At 46.8% G+C, this 19,728-nt stretch overlaps 1 protein-coding gene across 1 annotated transcript; it reads right to left on the reverse strand.

Annotated features, from left to right (window-relative positions):
• Nucleotides 1-12,701: 12,701 nt before the first annotated feature.
• Nucleotides 12,702-19,460, reverse strand: LOC120933328 (zinc finger protein 318-like). The gene is made up of 2 exons (XM_040346486.1): nt 18,855-19,460; nt 12,702-14,585 (listed from the first exon to the last, which is right to left on the reverse strand). Exons 1-2 carry the CDS (start codon nt 19,389-19,391, stop codon nt 13,014-13,016), a joined length of 2,109 nt encoding a protein of 702 aa, XP_040202420.1. The 5' UTR covers nt 19,392-19,460; the 3' UTR covers nt 12,702-13,013.
• Nucleotides 19,461-19,728: the final 268 nt, after the last annotated feature.

The following is a 19,728-nucleotide window of genomic DNA, read 5'->3' on the forward strand; positions in this document are numbered from 1 at the left end:
CTATTAAAAATAGATAGATTCCTGCATTGCATGAATCTATTTATTAACGCAGCTGCCGCCCCCCTATTCATGTGCCCGGCCCCTTGTCGGGCACCGGGCATATGAATTACAGCGGCGGGTGTGCTTTACAAGTGTCTGATTGAAGCATGTGGGCTCTAATAGGCTTCCAAAATGGTAAGCAGCGGGCGCACTGCTGTGCGTTCACTGATTACTCAGTGGTGCGTTAACCACTTGCTGCCCGGCAAGTCATATAGTCATATGACGTCTGTAGGAACCTTTCGTCCCTCCGGGCGGGCGTCATATGACGTCCTGGGTTTCACGGCCGTCTAGTGGGCACGCGCCCGCCGCATTGCTCGGGACCCGGTGCGCGTGCCCGGAGGCCGCAATGTACGCCGGGCTCCCGCGATTGCCCGCAATCACGGCAGGACCGTGGATCTGTGTGTGTGTGTGTGTGTTTAAACACACAGATCCATGTCCTGTCAGAGTTGGGGAGACCGATGTGTGTTCCCAGTTCAGAGGAACACTGATCGGTCTCCTCCCCTTGTGAGTCCCCCTCCTAGGGAACATATTTAAGCCCTTGGTCGCCCCCTAGTGTTAACCCCTTCCCTGGCAGTCACATTTACACAGTAATCAGTGCAGTTTTATAGCACTAATCGCTGTATAAATGTGAATGGTCCCAAAAACGTGTCAAAAGTGTCCGATATGTCTGTCGCAATGTCGCGGTCACAAAAATCGTAGGTTGGTCATTAGTAAATTACTAGTAAAAAAATAAAAATGCCTTAAAACTATCCCCTATTTTGTAGATGCTATAACTTTTGCGCAAACCAGTCAAATAGGCTTATTGCGATTTTTTTTTTTTTTAACAAAGATATGTAGAAGAATACTTATCAGCCTAAACTGAGGGAAAAAAAAGATTTTTTTTTTGTGATATTTATTAAATCAAAAGGTAAAAGATATTGTGTTTTTTTTTTTTTTTTTTTTACAAAATTGTCAGTTCTTTTGTTTATAGCGCAAAAAAAAAAACGCAGAGGTGATCAAATACCACCAAAACAAAGCTCTATTTATGAGAAAAAAAACATAATGATTTCATTTGGGTACATTGTTGCATGACCGCGCAATTATCATTCAAACACGCACAGGCGTATAACACGCACCCTAACTTTAAGAGGTAAGTTTCAGTAAAAAAAACTTTCCACAGCCCCTGCGTATAACACGCAGGCACAGTTTACCCTCTATTTTCTGGGTAAAAAAGTGAGTGTTATACGCCAATACAGTATATAATATACTAACCATTGCCCAACATCCATAGTGCAGGGGGTGACGTCACCCTCCTTCCAGTCAGATCTTGGAGAATGTTGAGTAATGTAAATCTCATAAGAAGGTGCTGCAGCACAAGTAAGGGATTTCCCTCTTGTGAGATTTCGGTTACTCAACTTTCTCCAAGATCTGGCCAGAAGATTGGATGATGTCACCCTCACCTAGGTGCCATGGGAGGAAGGCGGGTAAAGATAGGCATAGTATCTAACTACCGTATTTATCGGGGCAAAATCAGGGCAAAATCCTGGGTGCGCGATATATATGCCGATCCCCGCGCCGAGTTTGAATACTGCGCCGGCATATACCGAGCGCAGTACACTCATGTATAGTCGGGCAGTCTCGGCTCCTCTCGCGCTCACGTCCTGGACGTACAGGACGTGAGCGCGAGAGTAGCCGAGCCTGCCCGACTATACACGAGTGTACTGCGCTCGGTATATGCCGGCCCAGTATTGAAACTCGGCGCGGGGATCGAGCGGGGAGGACGCCGCAGAAGGACGCCGGACCCGACGAAGAGGACACCCGAAGCCGCAGACGGACGCCGGACCCGACGAGGCCGCCGCGCAAGACACCAAAACTGTAAGTACAAAAATCTTTTTTCCACAGGAATGCAGGTGCACTTTAGGGGTGCGCGCTATACTCCGTAGCGCGCAATACCCCGATAAATACGGTATGTAACTTCTCCCTCTCTCTTTTCTTGAACTTTCATCCCAATGTCTTTTTTTGGGGGGGGACATCTTAAATAGGTGTCACGGAGATGTCTTATATATAGTTAATATATATATATATATATATATATATATTAAATGACAACCTTGGGTATTTCCATAGAAATGTATTATGTAAATTAGATTAGAAACTGCAGTACAATTCTCTGTTATTTTCTACTTTAACAGAGAAAATCATTGCGCATAAACATTTGATGTTTTGATAGTTCACAATGAGCACAGCACATACCTGCTGGCTGGAAATCTGACTTTCCAAAAATGCTCATGCATGGCTCAGAGTATGGTGAAACACTGCCCTCCTCTGTCTGGTACTGGAAACACAGTCTATGGTAAAATTTGAGAATTGCTATGTGATCATTCTGTTACTATTGACTCTGGAACAGAACACATTCTTCAACATGTTGAAAATGTTTTTTTTTTTAAATCAAAAACAACTTCTATTGAGCATAAAAAAATAAATGAACAGGCGGGTGATAAGTGCAACATGCACTACAAGTAAATCCAATTGACATACACAGGGACATGCAAAAGGGGGGACAGAGAGAATAGTGAAGGGAATTGTTTACTTGGCGTGGGCTACAAGGTGTCTATAGCGCCAGCGGGGCGGAGAGAGAAAGGAGGAGGGGGAGACTCCAGAAAAAGGGCGGGTGTTCGTAGAGCAGAACCACATCTAGTCAACCGTATTACACGAGGAAGATTCCTCCAGCCACCTGTCCCAGATTTTATTGTACTTCTTTGGGCAGCCCCTGCGGGCATACATTGCTTTTTTGTAGGGGAGAGTGTCCTTGATGGCTCTGAGCCATTGCTGAAAGGTGGGAGGAGCCCCTCTCATCCACAACCTGGCGACTTTCATCATGGCAAGGAATAATGTTTCCTGCAAAAATGTATTTAAGTATTTTTTCGCTTTCGGGGAGCGAGAAGAGCCCCAGCACACACTGAGGGGGGCAGAGAGATACAGGGGAGCCCATGCGATCATGGAGGAACCGAATCACCTGGGTCCAGTACCCTTGAATGGAGGGGACAGGTCCAGAGCAAGTGGAAGGAGGCGTTGGAGATGTGATAGGGTGTCAGGTATGATCTGTGGAGGATAAACAAGACGATCCTGCAGTTGGCAAGGGCTTCCCCCCAATCCCCGTCAGTCACAGCGCCCAGGTCAGGCTCCCAACGGGTTTTCAACTGGTAGGCAGTGGTGGTTGTCACGGGCTGTAGAAGGTACGTATAGAGTTGGGAGATGAGTCTCTTATGGTCTGTTCCCAGTACAATGTCGACTAGGAGGGGAACCTCAAGGGGTGGGATAGGGTTACCGAGCTGCGTGTTGGAGCTGGAGAAAGCGGAAGAACATGTGATTGGGTAATGTGAAGTTGTCTTTCAGTGTTTGGAATGGCTTGACCGATCCGCGAGCCACTACCTGTGACAGGTATATAACGCCCCTGTCAATCCACAGGCTGTGGTCGGGGACAGAGGCAAGTTCGGGTAAGAGGGGGTTGTCCCAGATGGGTGTGTGGGAGTGAGAGGAGGGTGCCCTACCGAAGCGCATAGCAAGCTGCCATATTTTACAGTGATGGAATAACATGTGCCCGCCATCATTGGCCCGGGGAGGGCCAAGGGGCTCGCGGAACAGGAGCTGGAAGGGGTGGCTCAGGGGGCCCGGGGCATGCGAGCAGACCAGGGCGGAGTACCGATCCCTGTCAGAGTGGTTGTAGTGGAAAATGTGCGAGAGCTGAGCTGCCAAATAGTAAAGGGGTAGGTCAGGGAGCGCAGCGCTACCCAAGTCGGCTGGGCACTTCAGGGACCCCAGACAAATGTGTTGAGGATGGCCTCCATGGCTTTAAATGTACGTTGGGGAAGATACAGAGGGTCCTGCCAGAACACGTAGAGCAGTTTGGGGAGAAGGATTATTTTGATCAGGTTAATCCGGCCCATTACCCCAAGGGGGAGACGGGACCATATCTGTGTTTTCTGTTTTAAAAGACCGAATACGGGTTCAACATTGAGGGCAGCGTAGTCAGAGAGGGACCTAGATACAGTGATACCAAGGTATTTAATGGTGCTGGCTCTGACCAGGGGAGCGTGGCCTGATCGACATTGGGGGGACCCGCGTTTAGGGGAAGGATTTGGGACTCCAGTTTATCCGGAGCCCCGAGTAAGTCCCGAAGGCTGTGATAACCTGGAGAGCTGTCTGGAGTGAGGGGCTAATTGGCGGGGAACCAATCACATGACTGACCAATGAGCTTTCAAACTGGGCAGCCCTTCTAGCAGAAGTGCTCCTACTTACCATTCTTTTTGGGGGTGATCAGGGACACTTACTGGTGACAGTATGGTAAAAATAAACAAGTATTGTATATACTCGAGTATAAGCCAACCCGAATATAAGCCGAAGCACCTAATTTTACCACAAAAAAATCGGGGTTACTTACCGGTAACATCCCTTTTCCAGGAGTCTTTCAGGACAGGTACTGTAAAGAGACACAGGCTCCTCCCCTCACAGGAAACACCGCCTTCCAATTAGGAATTTAAGCCTCATCCTCCCTCAGCTCCTCAGTTTTTTCCAGAGTACCTCCGGCCAGCTGGGGAGACACAAGAACACGTCATAAAAGTATAATATTTCATCTTACCTGACGGCCTCGTCTGATGAGTTTTCATAATATCCCCTACAAAAAAGAGGGTGGGTACCAGTGCTGTCCTGAAAGACTCCTGGAAAAGGGATGTTACCGGTAAGTAACCCCGATTTTCCCTGTTCGTCTTTCAGGACAGGTACTGTAGAGAGGATAAGCGAGCACCTTACCCTAGGGTGGGGCAACTGCCTGCAGTACTTTACGTCCAAAAGCCTGGTCTTTGGTTGAAAGTAGGTCCAGTCTGTAGTGTTTTACAAACGTTGAAAAACTAGACCATGTTGCAGCTTTGCAGATCTGCTCCGGGGAAGCACCAGCACACTCTGCTTGGGAATTTGCTACTGCCCTGGTGGAATGAGCCTTGATACCCTGTGGAGGCTCTACTCCCCTAGAAGAATAAGCTAGAACAATGGCTGCCCTTAACCACCTGGCTATCGTGCGTCTAGAAGCCCTAGACCCTTTCCTGGACCCAGAAAATAAAACAAACAGTGAATCAGCTTTCCTGAACTGACTTGTGTAATCCAAGTATTGTAGGACACACCTCCTAACGTCTAGGTTGTGAAACTTGTGTTCCTGTTCCCTCACAGGGTTTGAACAAAAAGAAGGCAATGTTATTTCTTGACTCCTATGAAAATTAGAAGCTACCTTCGGTAGAAAAGCCGAATCCGTCTTAAAAATGATGCGATCCGGAAAAACTTGAAAAAAGGGGGCCCTAATAGATAGGGCCTCGAGTTCGCTCACTCTCCTAGCTGTAGTGATCGCTACTAGAAATACTGTTTTAAGAGTGATCACTTTTAAAGTACAACTGTCTAAAGGTTCAAATGGTTCTACTGTAAAGGCCTGAAGAACCAATGAGAGATCCCAAACTGGGAAGTTGGAGGTTTTTACAGGTCTCCGTCTACTCAAAGCCTTGAAAAATCTAGAGACCCAAGGGTCAAACGCTAGTTGTTTCTCCAAGAAGACACTTAACGCTGACACCTGACCCTTCAGCGTGCTAATTGCCAGCCCTTTATCAGCCCCAGCCTGTAGAAATTCTAAAACGGCCACAGAGCTGTTAACACTGAAGGAGCTTTCTGAGCACCAGATGTTAAACCGTTTCCACACTTTTTGGTAAATGGCTTGCGTCTCCTTCTTCCTACAGCTTAAGAGAGTTTTAATCAAGCGTTCTGAAAACCCCTTGCCCATCAGCAGCTCCTCTTCAGAAGCCAAGCTGCCAGATTCCACCTCTCTACCTGCGGGCAGCAGATTGGACCCTGTGAAAGGAGATCCTCCCGGATTGGTAGAATCCAAGGAGGTTCTATCGATAAGCCTTTCAGGATGGAGAACCATGGTCTTCTGGGCCAATGAGGTGCAATAAGAATCAGTGTTGTGTTCTCCCCCTGCAGTTTCCTCAAGACTGCTGGTATTAGAACCGGAGGGGGGAAAGCATAACACCTGGAGAACTGCCAGGTTTGGGCCAGAGCGTCCACCGCCAGAGCTCCATCCCACCTGTTTAGGGAAAAAAAGAGCCGAGTCTTGGCGTTTTCTCTTGAGGCGAATAAATCCACCTCCGGCATACCCCACCTTTGAGTGATCACTCTGAAGACTTCTTGATTCAGAACCCAATCGCCCTCCCTCAGCTTCTTCCTGCTGAGGAAGTCTGCGACCTGATTTAATTCTCCCTTCAGATGTATTGCTGAGAGGGACAAGACATTGGCCTCTGCCCATATGAGAATAGATTTTGTCAGATCCCATAAGGACTTGCTCCTGGTGCCCCCCTGCTTGTTGACATAAGCTACTGCGGAGGAGTTGTCCGTCCGGACTCGAACATGCTGTCCCTGAAGCTCCTTCTGAAAGGCTTTGAGGGCTAACTCTATCGCCTTTAGTTCTCTCCAATTCGAGGATTTTTGCGAGTCCTCTTTTGCCCAGCGACCCTGTGTCAGAAGGGAGTCCAGGTGTGCTCCCCAACCGGAGCCACTGGCATCTGTTGTCACTGTTCTGGAGATCGGGGAGATCCAATCCAGACCCTGTAATAGGTTCGCCCCCTTCCTCCACCACCAAAGGGACCTCTTGATGTGAACCGGTATGGATATCAGGGAGTCCAAGGAGTCCGGTTTGTGATCCCAAATGTTTAGTATGAACAGTTGTAGGGGTCGGTAATGCAGACCTGCCCACTGCACTGCAGGAAGAGAAGATGTTAATAACCCCAAAGCTGACATGACCTTCCTTATCGGAAGCTGGCAGCTGCTCTGAAGTAGTGATATTGCATTGTCCACCTTCTGAACTTTTTCTGTTGGGAGAAAAGTCATCTGTCTGGTTGAGTCCAGCACATATCCCAGAAAAGTGACCCTTTGGGAGGGCGTCAAGCTGGATTTTTCCAGATTGAGTAGCCAACCTAGGTTTTCCAGAATCTCCCTTGCTACCTGGAGGTCCAGGGACAACTGTGTCGGGGAATCCGCAAAAAATAGCAGATCGTCCAGGTATGCCACCACCAGGATGCCCCTGAGACGTAGAAAGGCTAGTACCTCCACCATCACCTTGGTGAAAATGCGGGGGGAAGAGGAGAGCCCGAAGGGAAGTGCTTTGAACTGTAGGTGAAACGTCCCCTCTCTGGATCTCACGGCCAGTCTGAGAAATCTCTGATGGCATTCTGCTATAGGGATGTGTAAATAGGCATCCTTTAGGTCTATGGATGCCATAAAGCAGTTCGGAAGGAGAAGCGTCCTCACGGAATAGATAGAATCCATCCGAAACCTTTTGTACGTGAGCGAGGCGTTTAGAGGTTTCAAATTCAGTATAAGCCTGAATTTCCCGGAAGGCTTGCGGACCACAAAAATGTGGGAGTAGAAGCCCTTTCCCGTTTCCTCCGATGGAACCCAAACCACCACCTCCTGATCCTCCAACTCCTGAAGAGAGGAGAGCAGAGCCACAGATTTTTCTTTGCACTGCGGCAAATTGGTGACTAAAAGTCTGGATGGGGGGGGACTTGAGAACTCTAGTCTGTACCCTCTCCTTATGATCCCCAGCACAAATTGGTTGCTGGTGATCATCTCCCATTGTGGGAGAAAGGCCCCCAACCTTCCTCCCACCTTGACTCCGTCATTGAGGTTTTTGGGGCTGTTCAGGAGCACGAAAAAGCGCCCCGGCACGGCCCTTACCCTTTTGTCCCCAAAACTTTTTCTTTCCTTCAGGTTTTGAGACTTCCACCTTCTTTTGGGTCCAGAATTTTTTCTTTGCCTGTCCCCCTAATTTTTTCTTTAAGGGGAAGGCTTTCTTCTTGTCGGCTGTACGATCTAAGACAGCCTCCAAGCCTGGCCCAAATAATAAATCTCCTGTAAGGGGGATCCCGCACAATTTAACCTTTGAGGCGCTATCCCCCTGCCATGTCTTGAGCCAGAAAGCTCTTCTTGCAGAATTAGATAGAGCTGCAGACCTGGCGGACATGCGGATTGACTCTGCTGAGGCGTCCGCTAAATACCGCACGCCATTCAGTAAAGTTGGAAAAGAGGATAGTATAGTCTCTTTAGGCGTTCCGGCCTCAATATGTGCCCTGATCTGTGAGAGCCAATGCTCTAGATTACGGGCCACCACTGTTGCTGCCATAGCTGGCTTAAGGTTCCCCTGGGAAGCATCCCAGGACTTTTTTAACAGTGAGTCCATCCGCCTGTCCATGGGGTCTGAAAGGACCCCCATGTCCTCAAACGCCAAGTCCGTATGTCGGGATACCTGCGAGAAGGCAGCATCTAGTTTGGGGGATTTGTTCCATACTAAAGCCTCCTCTTCAGAAAAAGGAAACCTTCTCTTCAAATAGTTTGAGAAGAAAGGTTTCCTTTCTGGATCCTGCCACTCCTTTTTGATGGCATTGACCTGGACTTCATGGACTGGGAAAACCTTTTTCTTTTGTTCTCCCAAACCACTGTACATCTGATCATGGAGTGACAGTGTCTTCTTCTCCTCAACTATCCCTAAAGTAGTGTGGATAGTTTCCAATAATTCTTCCACCTCTTCAAGGGAAAGCTTGTAGCGAGAGACCTTTGAGGGCCCTGCCTCTGTCCCTTCACCATCTGACTCCTCTTGGGAGCTAGAAGCGGCACTGTCTTGCTCCTCCTCAGCATCCTCTCTGATGTCCGCAGGTTTCTCTCTACTCCCAGAGGGAAGAACCTCAGGATTGGGTGGAATTAACTGTTGCGCTACAGAAGGACTGCTTTGGGGCAACTGAAAATTAGCAAAAATATCTTTAAAGGATTGAAAGGTGCCAGAAAGCTCTTTCATAGAAGCTGCTAATTCAGATGCCTGCTCTGCCTCCCTTTCCTTAACCAGCCCCTCAATACATCTCCTGCAAAGTGCTTTGTTCCAACTCTCACTAAGGGAAGATCTGCAGGAAGGGCATTTCTTCTTGTAACTGTGGGCTGATTTTTCTGTGGATTTCTGAAAAACACAGAAGAAAAGTGGAGGCTAAATGAGAGAGAGCCCAGCGCTTAACACAGGTAACCACCAGGAGTGTTCCAGGACCAACCACCACCAGGGTTCCAGACACACTACACAAACAAACTCCCCGACCACCAGGAGAAGAAAACAAAAAAATCACCAGTGAAGCTGTGTAACATTATAAGGGAACACCACCCCAGGGTTCTCCTTACCTTTGAGTGGCTGGTGCCGTCGTCATCCGGAGGTGCACGGGAAGCCTCTGCTTCCGACATCTCGCTGAGGAATGTGGTCGCGACTGCCTCCAAAAACGCCGACCCTTCGGCTGAGAAGAGAGAGGCCGCACCAGCCCAGCGTCAGGCCTTTTCACTCGGCAGCGTCTGGGACCAGTGACGCGTATCCGGCGGAAGTGCCCGCCCCCCCCGGAACTGACGTCACTCGTCATCCGGTCCAGCCCAGCTTCCTGGCCGACTGTGATTTCTCACAGGGAGTGCGCACACCGCCTGCAGCGCCACCCCTGTGCGATCAGGAAAATAGACCTCCGCGGTCTAAACCACCCCAGGAATGTCCGCGGGACGCTACACGGCGATGTCCTGGGTAAGTAGCTTCCCCAGCCAGCCAGGACGCCATGCTTTAAAAAATAGCCCTGAGCCCAGGGAGAACAGGTCCCCCCCCTCAGGAATATTGGCCTCAGCTTCCCCAGCTGTCTGGCCCTTGGCCCCAAGCGGTGTCTCCCCTCCGGAGGAAACACCATAAACTGAGGAGCTGAGGGAGGATGAGGCTTAAATTCCTAATTGGAAGGCGGTGTTTCCTGTGAGGGGAGGAGCCTGTGTCTCTCTACAGTACCTGTCCTGAAAGACGAACAGGGAAAAACGTATTGACTTGAGTATAAGCCTAGGGCATGGGTCTTCAAACTACGGCCCTCCAGCTGTTCAGGAACTACAATTCTCATCATGCCTATTCATGTCTGTGAATGTCAGTGTGTTATAATGCCTCATGGGATGTGTAGTTCTACAACAGCTTGAGGGCCGTAATTTGTGGATCCCTGGCCTAGGGTGTCCATCTGCATGCCTCACTGTGTCCATGACTAGACATGTTTAACATGGGAGTCTATAGAAGGGGTGCCCAGCTTTGAAAAATTAGTGCTCCCCAGCCAAAGGTCCCCCAGACCACAAACTTTGCACACTTGTAGAGGAGAAATGGGACTACATGTGTGCCAAGTTCAGGGTCCAGGAGACCTACGACAACCGGTACCGGGACCCCAAAGTCACCGGAGAAATTACGGTTTAACATGGGAGTCTATGGAATGGGTGGCCGGCTTTGAAAAATCAGTGCTCCCCGGCCAACAAACTTTGCAAACTTGTAGAGGAAGAGTGGGGGCTACATGTGCCAAGTTTGGGGTCCCGGTACTGGGTCCCCAAAGTCCAGGAGATCAGGTGCAAAAAGTTGACTTAAGCCGAGGGGGGCATTTTCAGCACAAAAAAAATGTGCTGAAAAACTCAGCTTATACTCGAGTATATACGGTACATTTTTTACCATAAATTCATTCTTTCAATACAGTAGTTCAGTGCCACCGTACTACTCAGGGGGAGTGATCACAGATTTATTTTTATACACTTTGATTGCCGTTACAGGGATAATCACTGTAACAGCAATAGTTTGAACTGTTAGGAATGGGTTACAAATAATAACAGCTGTGATTACTATTGTGTGCTGTGATTAGCCCACAGCTATCACTTGTACAGGGTGCTGTGATTGGCTGAGGTATCATGTGATAGCTGTAGGCTAATCAAAGCATCACTATAGGAATCACAGCTGTTATAAATAAATTCATTTAGAACAGCTATATTAACATTGTGATCATATCGTCGCATAGCGATGACCGACAGCCACAATCTGCTGTGTCTGGTGAACGAAGCAGTCCTGGGAGTAGTGTACCCCTCAACTGGATGGCGTACAGGATCCAGCCCATGCCGCAGTAAATAAAATGTACCTGGGTGCAAACCAGTTAAATCGCGGCAGTATTTTTTTTAACCTCAATGAATTCTCTGCATTAAAGTAGAACTATAGGCAACACTTTTTTTTTTCTCATTTTGGACAGAGCAAGGGAGGATTAGAAACCATCAGCCCCCCCATTGTGAAGATTTACCTTCACTTCCTGTCCCATGGCCAAAACAGGAAGTGAGAGGAAATCCCTGCAAATTACAGGAACCCCTTAGGTCCCCCCAGTCACCAATATCCGCATTGGAAAATTCCCCCTTACTTTTCTGGTGACAACCCAAAATTTGGGCTTTTCTTTTACTTTCAATGAGAATGGTAAGCAGGACAAACAGAGAGGGATAATCTCCTTAATGGAGACACAGACATAAATAAAAACGGACAAGCATTCTAATCCCTTTCCACTCCAGAACTAAAAAAAAAAAAAAATGTTCTGCCTTTAGTTATACTGTACTACTTTTATTCTGTGTCAGATTGTCTCTATGCCATTCTGTAGTTTAAAAACCCTTACCTGAGCCCAACCTTGATCCACTGCTGTGCCCAAGAGCAGTAGCTCTCTCCTCACTGAACATGAAGGCAGCAGCCAAATACAGCTCTCGGTCCCAACGAACGATTGGTAGCCAGCGTGACAAGCTTTTAAAGAGACTTCAGGGTGGGCAGGAAGGAGTTAAAGTGTTACTAAACCCAGAAATATGAAAATAGTTTATCCGCCCTCCCACAGCTTATAAATCATCTTTATACATTAAAATACTGCCACTATATACCTTTTTAGATAATCTGTATACCACGGTTAGTGATAAACTGCAGTTTCTCCAGTGCTGAGAGTTCAGGTGGGAGGAGATTTCCACTGCAGCCTGTATACACGCCCACATGTGTGATGCCAATATCATGTGACCTGGCTATCTCTGAGAACAAGTAAATGTTCTCTCCAGCATAAAAGACACAACTGAGCATGTGCAGGTTGGCTACTCTGCCGGTGTTAGCTGGCTTTCCCCAGATAGACAGTGCAGGGAGGGAAGGATCTGTGCACACAGGACAAAACAGCCTTTTTACACAATAGAGGATTAACCCCTTAAGTACCACAGTAAGTATAACAAGCATGCTATGCTGCATATACAGACCGATTGTACTTTTGTGGGTTTAGTAACACTTTAAAGCCCCCCACACACGGTTAGATTTTCGGATTGTTGTCTGAAATTCTTACCATTAGTACACTCCTTTTGACAATCGTCCAATTTTCCAACAGCAAATGTTGGATGACAGGGTAGTACATTTTTGTCAAACGACTGCTCCACGTCAGATTTTCAGTTGGTCTGTACACAAAGCCATTACACAAGTCGAAAGTACAAACACGCATGCTCAGAATCAATGCTCACCAAACACACAATTAGCAGAAGGGGGTCCAAAGGGGTGGCACTCAAGAACTGAAACTCCTCGTAGTACATCACTCCATTCGTGTTTGTGGTGCAACAATTTGTGTAATGTTAGTATGCAAGCCAAATCCTGGCACACGCCCTTTAGACAAAAATCAGACACTCGGGTTGTCCAACAATCGAACCGTGTGTATGAGGCTTTAGTCTCTACCTTTTTATTCAGAAGTAAAACAAAAATGAAAATATATCCGTTAGAAACCAGGAAGGAAAAATAGAAGCACGCTAAATTTTTACTTTAATTACTTGGAAATATTTAACGAAACAAAGATAATGTGTAAATGGTACAGAAAGTAAAATTGTAATAATTTTTTTTGCGTCTAACTTTTTTCATTCAGAAGTAAAACAAAAGTTACAGCCGTTACTTGAAATTGTCCTTTAAAACAGACAATGAAACATTTTTTTCTTAAAAAACAACAAACAAAAAAAACCTCCCCTACATGATGGAACTTATGATCACACCTATACTGTTTAGTGCCCACAGTTCATGTTGTCTGGAAATTCCACTTTCTGATTTAGCGTATATTTTAGACGCCGGGATCTGCGTATTCACTGAGAATTGCTGACACAGTAAACAAGTCCTTTCCTCGAATCCTTTTCAGGAGATCTACAGACAAGTTATCGGGGGCCCGGTCATCAGGACGGCGCTTCCTCCGGTCTTGATCTATAGGCATGCGATCGTCGTCCAGTCTAGTGCGCTTGGCGTAAGGCAGGTCGCGCTCCCTGTCGGCCCATGCCAGATCATCAAACGACCTTAAATTCCGCCCTCTCTGGTTGGATCTGAATTCTGGTCTAAAATCATGATCAAAACTCTTACTTTCTGATCTTTGTTTACTAGGGGACAGAGTGACCCTAGTATAAGGGGCTGGCTCAGCTTTAAAGTCATTGTACTGACCAATATTTCCCAAATTTCCTTCCATTGGTTCAACAAAGCCAAAACCTGCTCCGCTTTGAGGTATGTTGGCAAACTCTGGCTGCTGCTGCTCCATAAATGGCTGCTGATAAGCACTCTGGTCCATCTGCATCGTTGAACCATCACCCATAGGAAAATATTCTTGGTTTTGAACGTTCTGGTTTTCAGGAAACAATGAATTTGCGTTAATTTGTCTGTTTTGAAGTAATGCTGCCAGTTGCATTAGTGCATTCTGATTTGCTGGTGCGTTTTGTACCATGGAGGCCATCTCCATCATTACGTTTTGACCCAACTGACCCGCATTCGCAGTTTGCTGATTCATAAATACATTTCCGGCAGTCGCCCAATCCTGCATCATAGCGGTGCCTTGAGGTGGAAACTGGTTTACCTGTTCATTCTGTAAACTTGCTCTCTTATCCGACAACAAGGATTTTAACATCATTAATTTTGAATGCATCTGTTCATCATCTGGCACTTGTGTGGAATTCTGTGGAACGCCAGAAAGCAACGACTTCAATTTCTTAAAGAACTTGCTTTCCTCGGGAGGCTTCTCAGCCGGTGGCGCTGAACTAAACATTGCGACTTGAGGGTGTTGTGGAAAAGCAGGGTTGGGAGGCCAGTACTGATTGGCATTTGTGGGTGGAGGGGGACCAAAATAAGGAGGAAGAGAAGGAGGAGGACCAGGAGGAGGACCGCTTGGCGGAGGACCACTTGGCAAAGACATGTAAGGTTTCACATTGAGGTTTTCTGCGGGTCCTTTATTAAACGGTGCGGGTCCTTTATTAAACGGTGCGGGTCCTGTATTTATTGGTGCGGGTCCTGTATTTATTGGTGCGGGTCCTGTATTTATTGGTGCGGGTCCTGTATTTATTGGGTTTTTCTGGACTGGAGTCGGCAGTACATTCTTTAGTTTAGTAGCCTTCAGCGTTATTGACATGGCCAATTCCTTTGCCCTGGCCACTTTTGCTGGGAATAGAGCCTCTTCTTTTAACTTGTCTGAGTGATACTTGAGTTCAGCGATCAGCTTCTCTGTGAGCTTTGTGACTGTAGAAGCTTCGGTGTCGTTGTCAATCTCAAACGATTCCAGGTAGTGCAGAGCCTTCTTCATCCTCTTTTGTTTATCTCCTTCATAATCCCACCTTGATTTTCGCTTGGATTGTTCCGTCTCTTTTGTCTTCATTGGTACCTGGAATGGAGATCAGAGAAGTATTAGATTGTTGTGCAAACAACCAATAACACAGAGAAGCTGCATGCAAACTAATTAAAAAGGCAATGTGTTCATTAGGGCTGCAACTAACGATTTTCATAATCGATTAGCTGGCCGATTATTGTTTCGATCGGATAATAGCCTTAAAAAAATAAAATTAAAAAAATAGCATTTTTTAAAAACATTTTGGGCCAATTTGTTGTTGGGCAGATTACAAAACACAAAATTGCTGCAAAAATACATTACATGCTTTTCTGCAGCTTCTCCACTGAAGTATATTGAACCATGAAAAAACAAAATGGCACCATTTTGCATTAAAAACTCCTCGCCCTTTCTAAATACGCAGCAGCTGAAAAAAAATCATGGATGTGAACGTGTCCCATAGGAAACCATGTAACTGAACTGTACAGTAGTGCGTTTCTGCAAAAAGCACTAAAAAACACAGAGGTGTGACCCCGGCCTGAGATGTTTAGTAACATAATGGGGTTAAAAAAACAAAAATAAGTGCAAATAATCGTTACTGTAAGGGGTTCTTTTTTTACTGTGTGACAGTGAAAGTAATATTTACAGTAGCGATTTGCTTTTTTGTACTATAAAGGGCTATTTTTAATTTTTTTTAACCCCATTATGTTCCTGGCCGATTAATCAATTATGAAAATTGCAATCGATTAATTTCATAATCGATTAGTTGTTTCGGTCCTAGTGTTCATTAGTCATCTGCATAATCAATGAAATGCGGTGCTCACCTGGGGGGAGCCTTTCTACAGCAGACAGCCCAGAACTTGTTATGCCCTGTACCAGGATGTATCCAGATACCACGGGGGGGGGCCGGGGCCAAAGCTTAAAGGGGTTGTAAAGGTTTTTATTTTCTAAATAGGTTCCTTTAAGCTAGTGCATTGTTGGTTCACTTACCTTTTCCTTCAATTTCCCTTCTAAGGCCCCTTTCACACGTGCGGATCGTATGTCCGCATTTTCATCCATCCGTTTGCGGATGAAAAAGGGACATACATTGGTCCCTATGTGATTGCGGGTGTCAGCGGAAAAACATCTGCTGACACCCGTAATCACCCGCCTCCGCAAAGATCCGATTTTGCGGACGGAAGAAAATCCTATTTTTTCTTCCGTCTGCGGATCGGATGAACACGGACACACGGTTCGTGTTCATGCGATCCCCCCATAGGGGAGAGCGGAGAAAAGACAGGGCGGTTCCTGCACAGTGTGCGGAGACCGCCCTATCAGCCGACGGCTCAGCGGGGAGTTTACGGAGGATCCCCGCTGAGCTGACGGACACACAGAGGCGGATCATTACTGATCCGCCCCGTGTGAAAGGGCCCTAAATGTTTTTTTTTCTTTGTCTGAATTTCTCACTTCACCTTACTGAGGAGAAACGGGTTCAGTAAGCTGTTCTAAATGACTTTCCAAAAAAAAAAAAAAGAAGGACTTTCCACCGCTCGGATGATGGTGGAAAGCTTACTGAGGAGAAACAGGAAGTGAGAAATTCAAACAAAGAAAAAAAAACATTTAGAAGGGAAATCGAAAAAAAAAAAAAGGTAAGTGAACCAACAATGGACTAGCTTAAAGGAACCAATTTAGAAAATAAAAGATGAACCCTTACAACCCCCTTTAAAAGGGGTTGTAAACCCTCAAGGTTTTTCCAATAATATTGATTAGTTTGCGCAAAAGTTATAGCGTCTACAACCATGGGATCAGCCAACCTAATCGTTCTCCCAAAACTTCCTACTCTCTAGCTCCCTCGTCATCTCCATGATTTCAAGCCTCTCCCATCCTCTGGAATTTCCGACCCCAGTCTGTCAGACTATCTCCAAATCTATTAGAGCTCATTTACACTTGCTTCAACACACATGAACTAGTTTACACTTGCTTTAAAACAAGGCTTCGGACACTCTTTGTTAAAGCTCTCTGAACGCCAGTCAAAGCTCCTGTCACTAAATAAAATGGTTATCTTTTACAGTCCTGTTTACACCTTGCCTTTGCTTAGTGCTTCGATGCGGCTTTGGTGGAGCTTCAAGCAAGCTTTGCCATAGACCTATGGAGGCTTTGAGGATGCTTTGAAACACCACTAAAGCTTTATGGGGTATAATTTTTGAAGCAAAGCAAAAAGGTGTAAACAGGACTGTAAGCTAACCATTTTATTTAGTGACAGGAGCTTTGACTGATGTTCAGAGAGCTTTAACAAAGAGTGTCCGAAGCCATGTTTTAATGCAAGTGTAAACTAGCCCTAATGTAATTTTTTTTTTTTTTTAAATAACCAGGAAAAAAATTTGGGGGGTGGGGCACACAGCCAAAACTAATATAAATTACCACTTATATGTATCAAATGCTCAGACAGCTGTTGGAGATGAGGAGAGATTCTGTTTACCTGCCCCTCCTCTCCCCCTTATCCATTTACTTTAGGCTCACACCTATGTGTTTTACACAAACGCACTACAGTCCATTTAACATGGTTTCATATGGTACACGTTCACATCTATGCATTGTTCAACTGCTGGGTTTTTGGAAAGCGTTACTTTTTTTTATGCAGCAGTTTGCGTGCAACACACTTCAATGGACCCGCACCAAAGAGGCAAGTGTTGAGTTTCTGCACTTTTTTAACCACTTCCTTACTGGGCACTTATACCCCCTCCTGACCAGGTGAAATTTCAGCTTGTGGCATTGCGTCACTTTAACTGACAATTGCGCGGTCATGCGACGTGGCTCCCAAACAAAATTGACGTCCTTTTTTCCCCACAAATAGAGCTTTCCTTTGGTGGTATTTGATCACCTCTGCGGTTTTTATTTTTTGCGCTAAAAACAAAAATAGAGCGACAATTTTGAAAAAAAAAAAAAAAAAATATTTTTTACTTGTTGCTATAATAAATAGCCCATTTTTTTAAAGAAAACATTTTTTTTCTCAGTTTAGGCGATACGTATTCTTCTACATATTTTTGGTAAAAAAAAAAAAAAAAAAAAAATCGCAAGAATCGTCTGGTTTGCGCAAAAGTTATTGCGCTTACAAAATAGGGGACAGATTATTATTTTTTATAATTTTACTACTAATGGCGGCGATCAGCAATTTTTTTTCGTGACTGCGACATTATGGCGGACACATCGGACACTTTTGACGCCATTCACATTTAAACAGCGATCAGTGCTATAAATATGCACTAATTACTGTATAAATGTGACTGGCATTGAAGGGGTTAACACTAGGGAGTGAGAAAGGGGTTAAATGTGTATCCTGGGTGTGTTCTAACCGTGGGGGAAGGGGGGTGACCGATCTATGTCCCTATGTACAAGGGACACAGATCGGTCTCCTCTGTCCCCTGACAGGACATGGATCTCTGTGTTTACACACAGAGCTCCACGTCTTGTCCCTGTAGCCGCCGATCCCGAGTGCTTGGCGGACATCACGGCCGCCAGGCACTCGCATCGGCATCTCAGCGATGCGGCGAGCACGCGCGCGCCGCTGGCTGCGCGCGCAGGCCGTATAAACATGGCCAGTCAGAGAAGTAGAACCACCCTGCGGCCGTACAAAGTCGTACGGCCGTCGGGAAGTGGTTAAACAAAAAGTGCACAGCCGGTTCATGATGGTCTGACCCCCCCCCCCCCCAAAAAAAACTGACCTTAGTGCAGTCCTCCTTCACTTACCTCATCCTTCCATTTTGCTTTTAAATGTTTTTATTTCTTCTGAGAAATCCTCACTTCCTGTTCTTCTGTCTGTAACTCCACACAGTAATGCAAGGCTTTCTCCCTGGTGTGGAGTGTCGCGCTCGCCCCCTCCCTTGGACTACAGGAGAGTCGGGATACTCTCTACATTGCAGATAGAGAAAGGAGCTGTGTGTTAGTGGGCGTCCTGACTCTCCTGTAGTCCAAGTGAGGGGGCGAGCACGACACTCCACACCAGGGAGAAAGCCTCACATTACTGTGTGGAGTTACAGACAGAAAAACAGGAAGTGAGGATTTCTCAGAAGAAATAAGGACATATAAAAGCAAAATGGAAGGATGAGGTAAGTGAAGGAGGACTGCACTAAGGTAAAGGAAGATATTTAAGAAAAAAAAAAAAAAATTGTACCTTTACAACCCTTTAATTCTAGGCTGCCTAGTAATGAACGGCTGTATGCGGGGAAAACGCCATACTTGTGTAAATCCCTGGAGACACACAAGGAGGTTACACAAGTATGGCATACCCTTGCATACAGCCATGTCTCCTGAACCTTTCCTGATCTCTGCGTGTTCTGCTCACAGTACCGTTCTGATGGTGGAGTCGCTCTTGTACATCTTGGTCCCCTCTACTCGCTCGATCTCCATGGCCATCCTCCTGATGTACTGCGCCCGGTCCTCCAAGTTGTTGGATGGGGCCTTCAGGACGTAGGGGAAGGCCTTCATGAGGTAGAGCTTGCGGTGTCTATGGCAGTTGAGGTGTTCCATCATGGTGACCAGGTCGCTGTCCATCTCGCAGATCTCACAGAAGTATTTGGTCTCGATATTGTTCCCCGGCCGGACCTGCAGCTTGTATTCCATGACGTACTCCAAGCCGATGACCGGCTCCCGGTCCGTACGGTGGATGTAATCCTTCAGGATGAACACCGATTGGCGGATGTGCTCGGGGATGGTTGCCGTCTGCGGCGTGGGATCGGCGTTCTGCGTCTTGCCACCCTCCAGAGGTTGTTTATGGTTGGTCTGCTGGAAGTGGATTCGAAGGTTCTGCATAGAGGAACACGTGAAGTCGCAGGCGGGGCAGGTCAGCGGGGTTTTCTTTGAATCGGGGCTCAGGTTTTGCTTCATCGCCGCATTTTGAAACTTGCCGCCACCGCGACCACCACCACCTCCTCGACCGCCACCTCCGCGGCCACCACCTGCGCGGCCACCACCTCCTCCGCGGCCACCACCTCCTGCTCGGCCACCGCCCCCTGCGCGGCCACCACCTCCTCCGCGGCCACCGCCACTTTTCTTCGCTCCACCTGGTCGAAAACTACCCCGAGCGCTCATTATTCTGTCAGCCGCCTTCCTGGCACCTTATGAGGTCTCCTCACAGGAAGAAAATGGCCTTCCTGACCCCCCCTCCCCTTCGCCAGCCAAAAACCTGATGAGTACAAAAGAGAGATGAAGGGGGCTCTCCCTA

The sequence above is a fragment of the Rana temporaria genome, chromosome 3 (genome assembly GCF_905171775.1).
Source record: "Rana temporaria chromosome 3, aRanTem1.1, whole genome shotgun sequence".
Taxonomy (NCBI): Eukaryota; Metazoa; Chordata; class Amphibia; order Anura; family Ranidae; genus Rana; species Rana temporaria.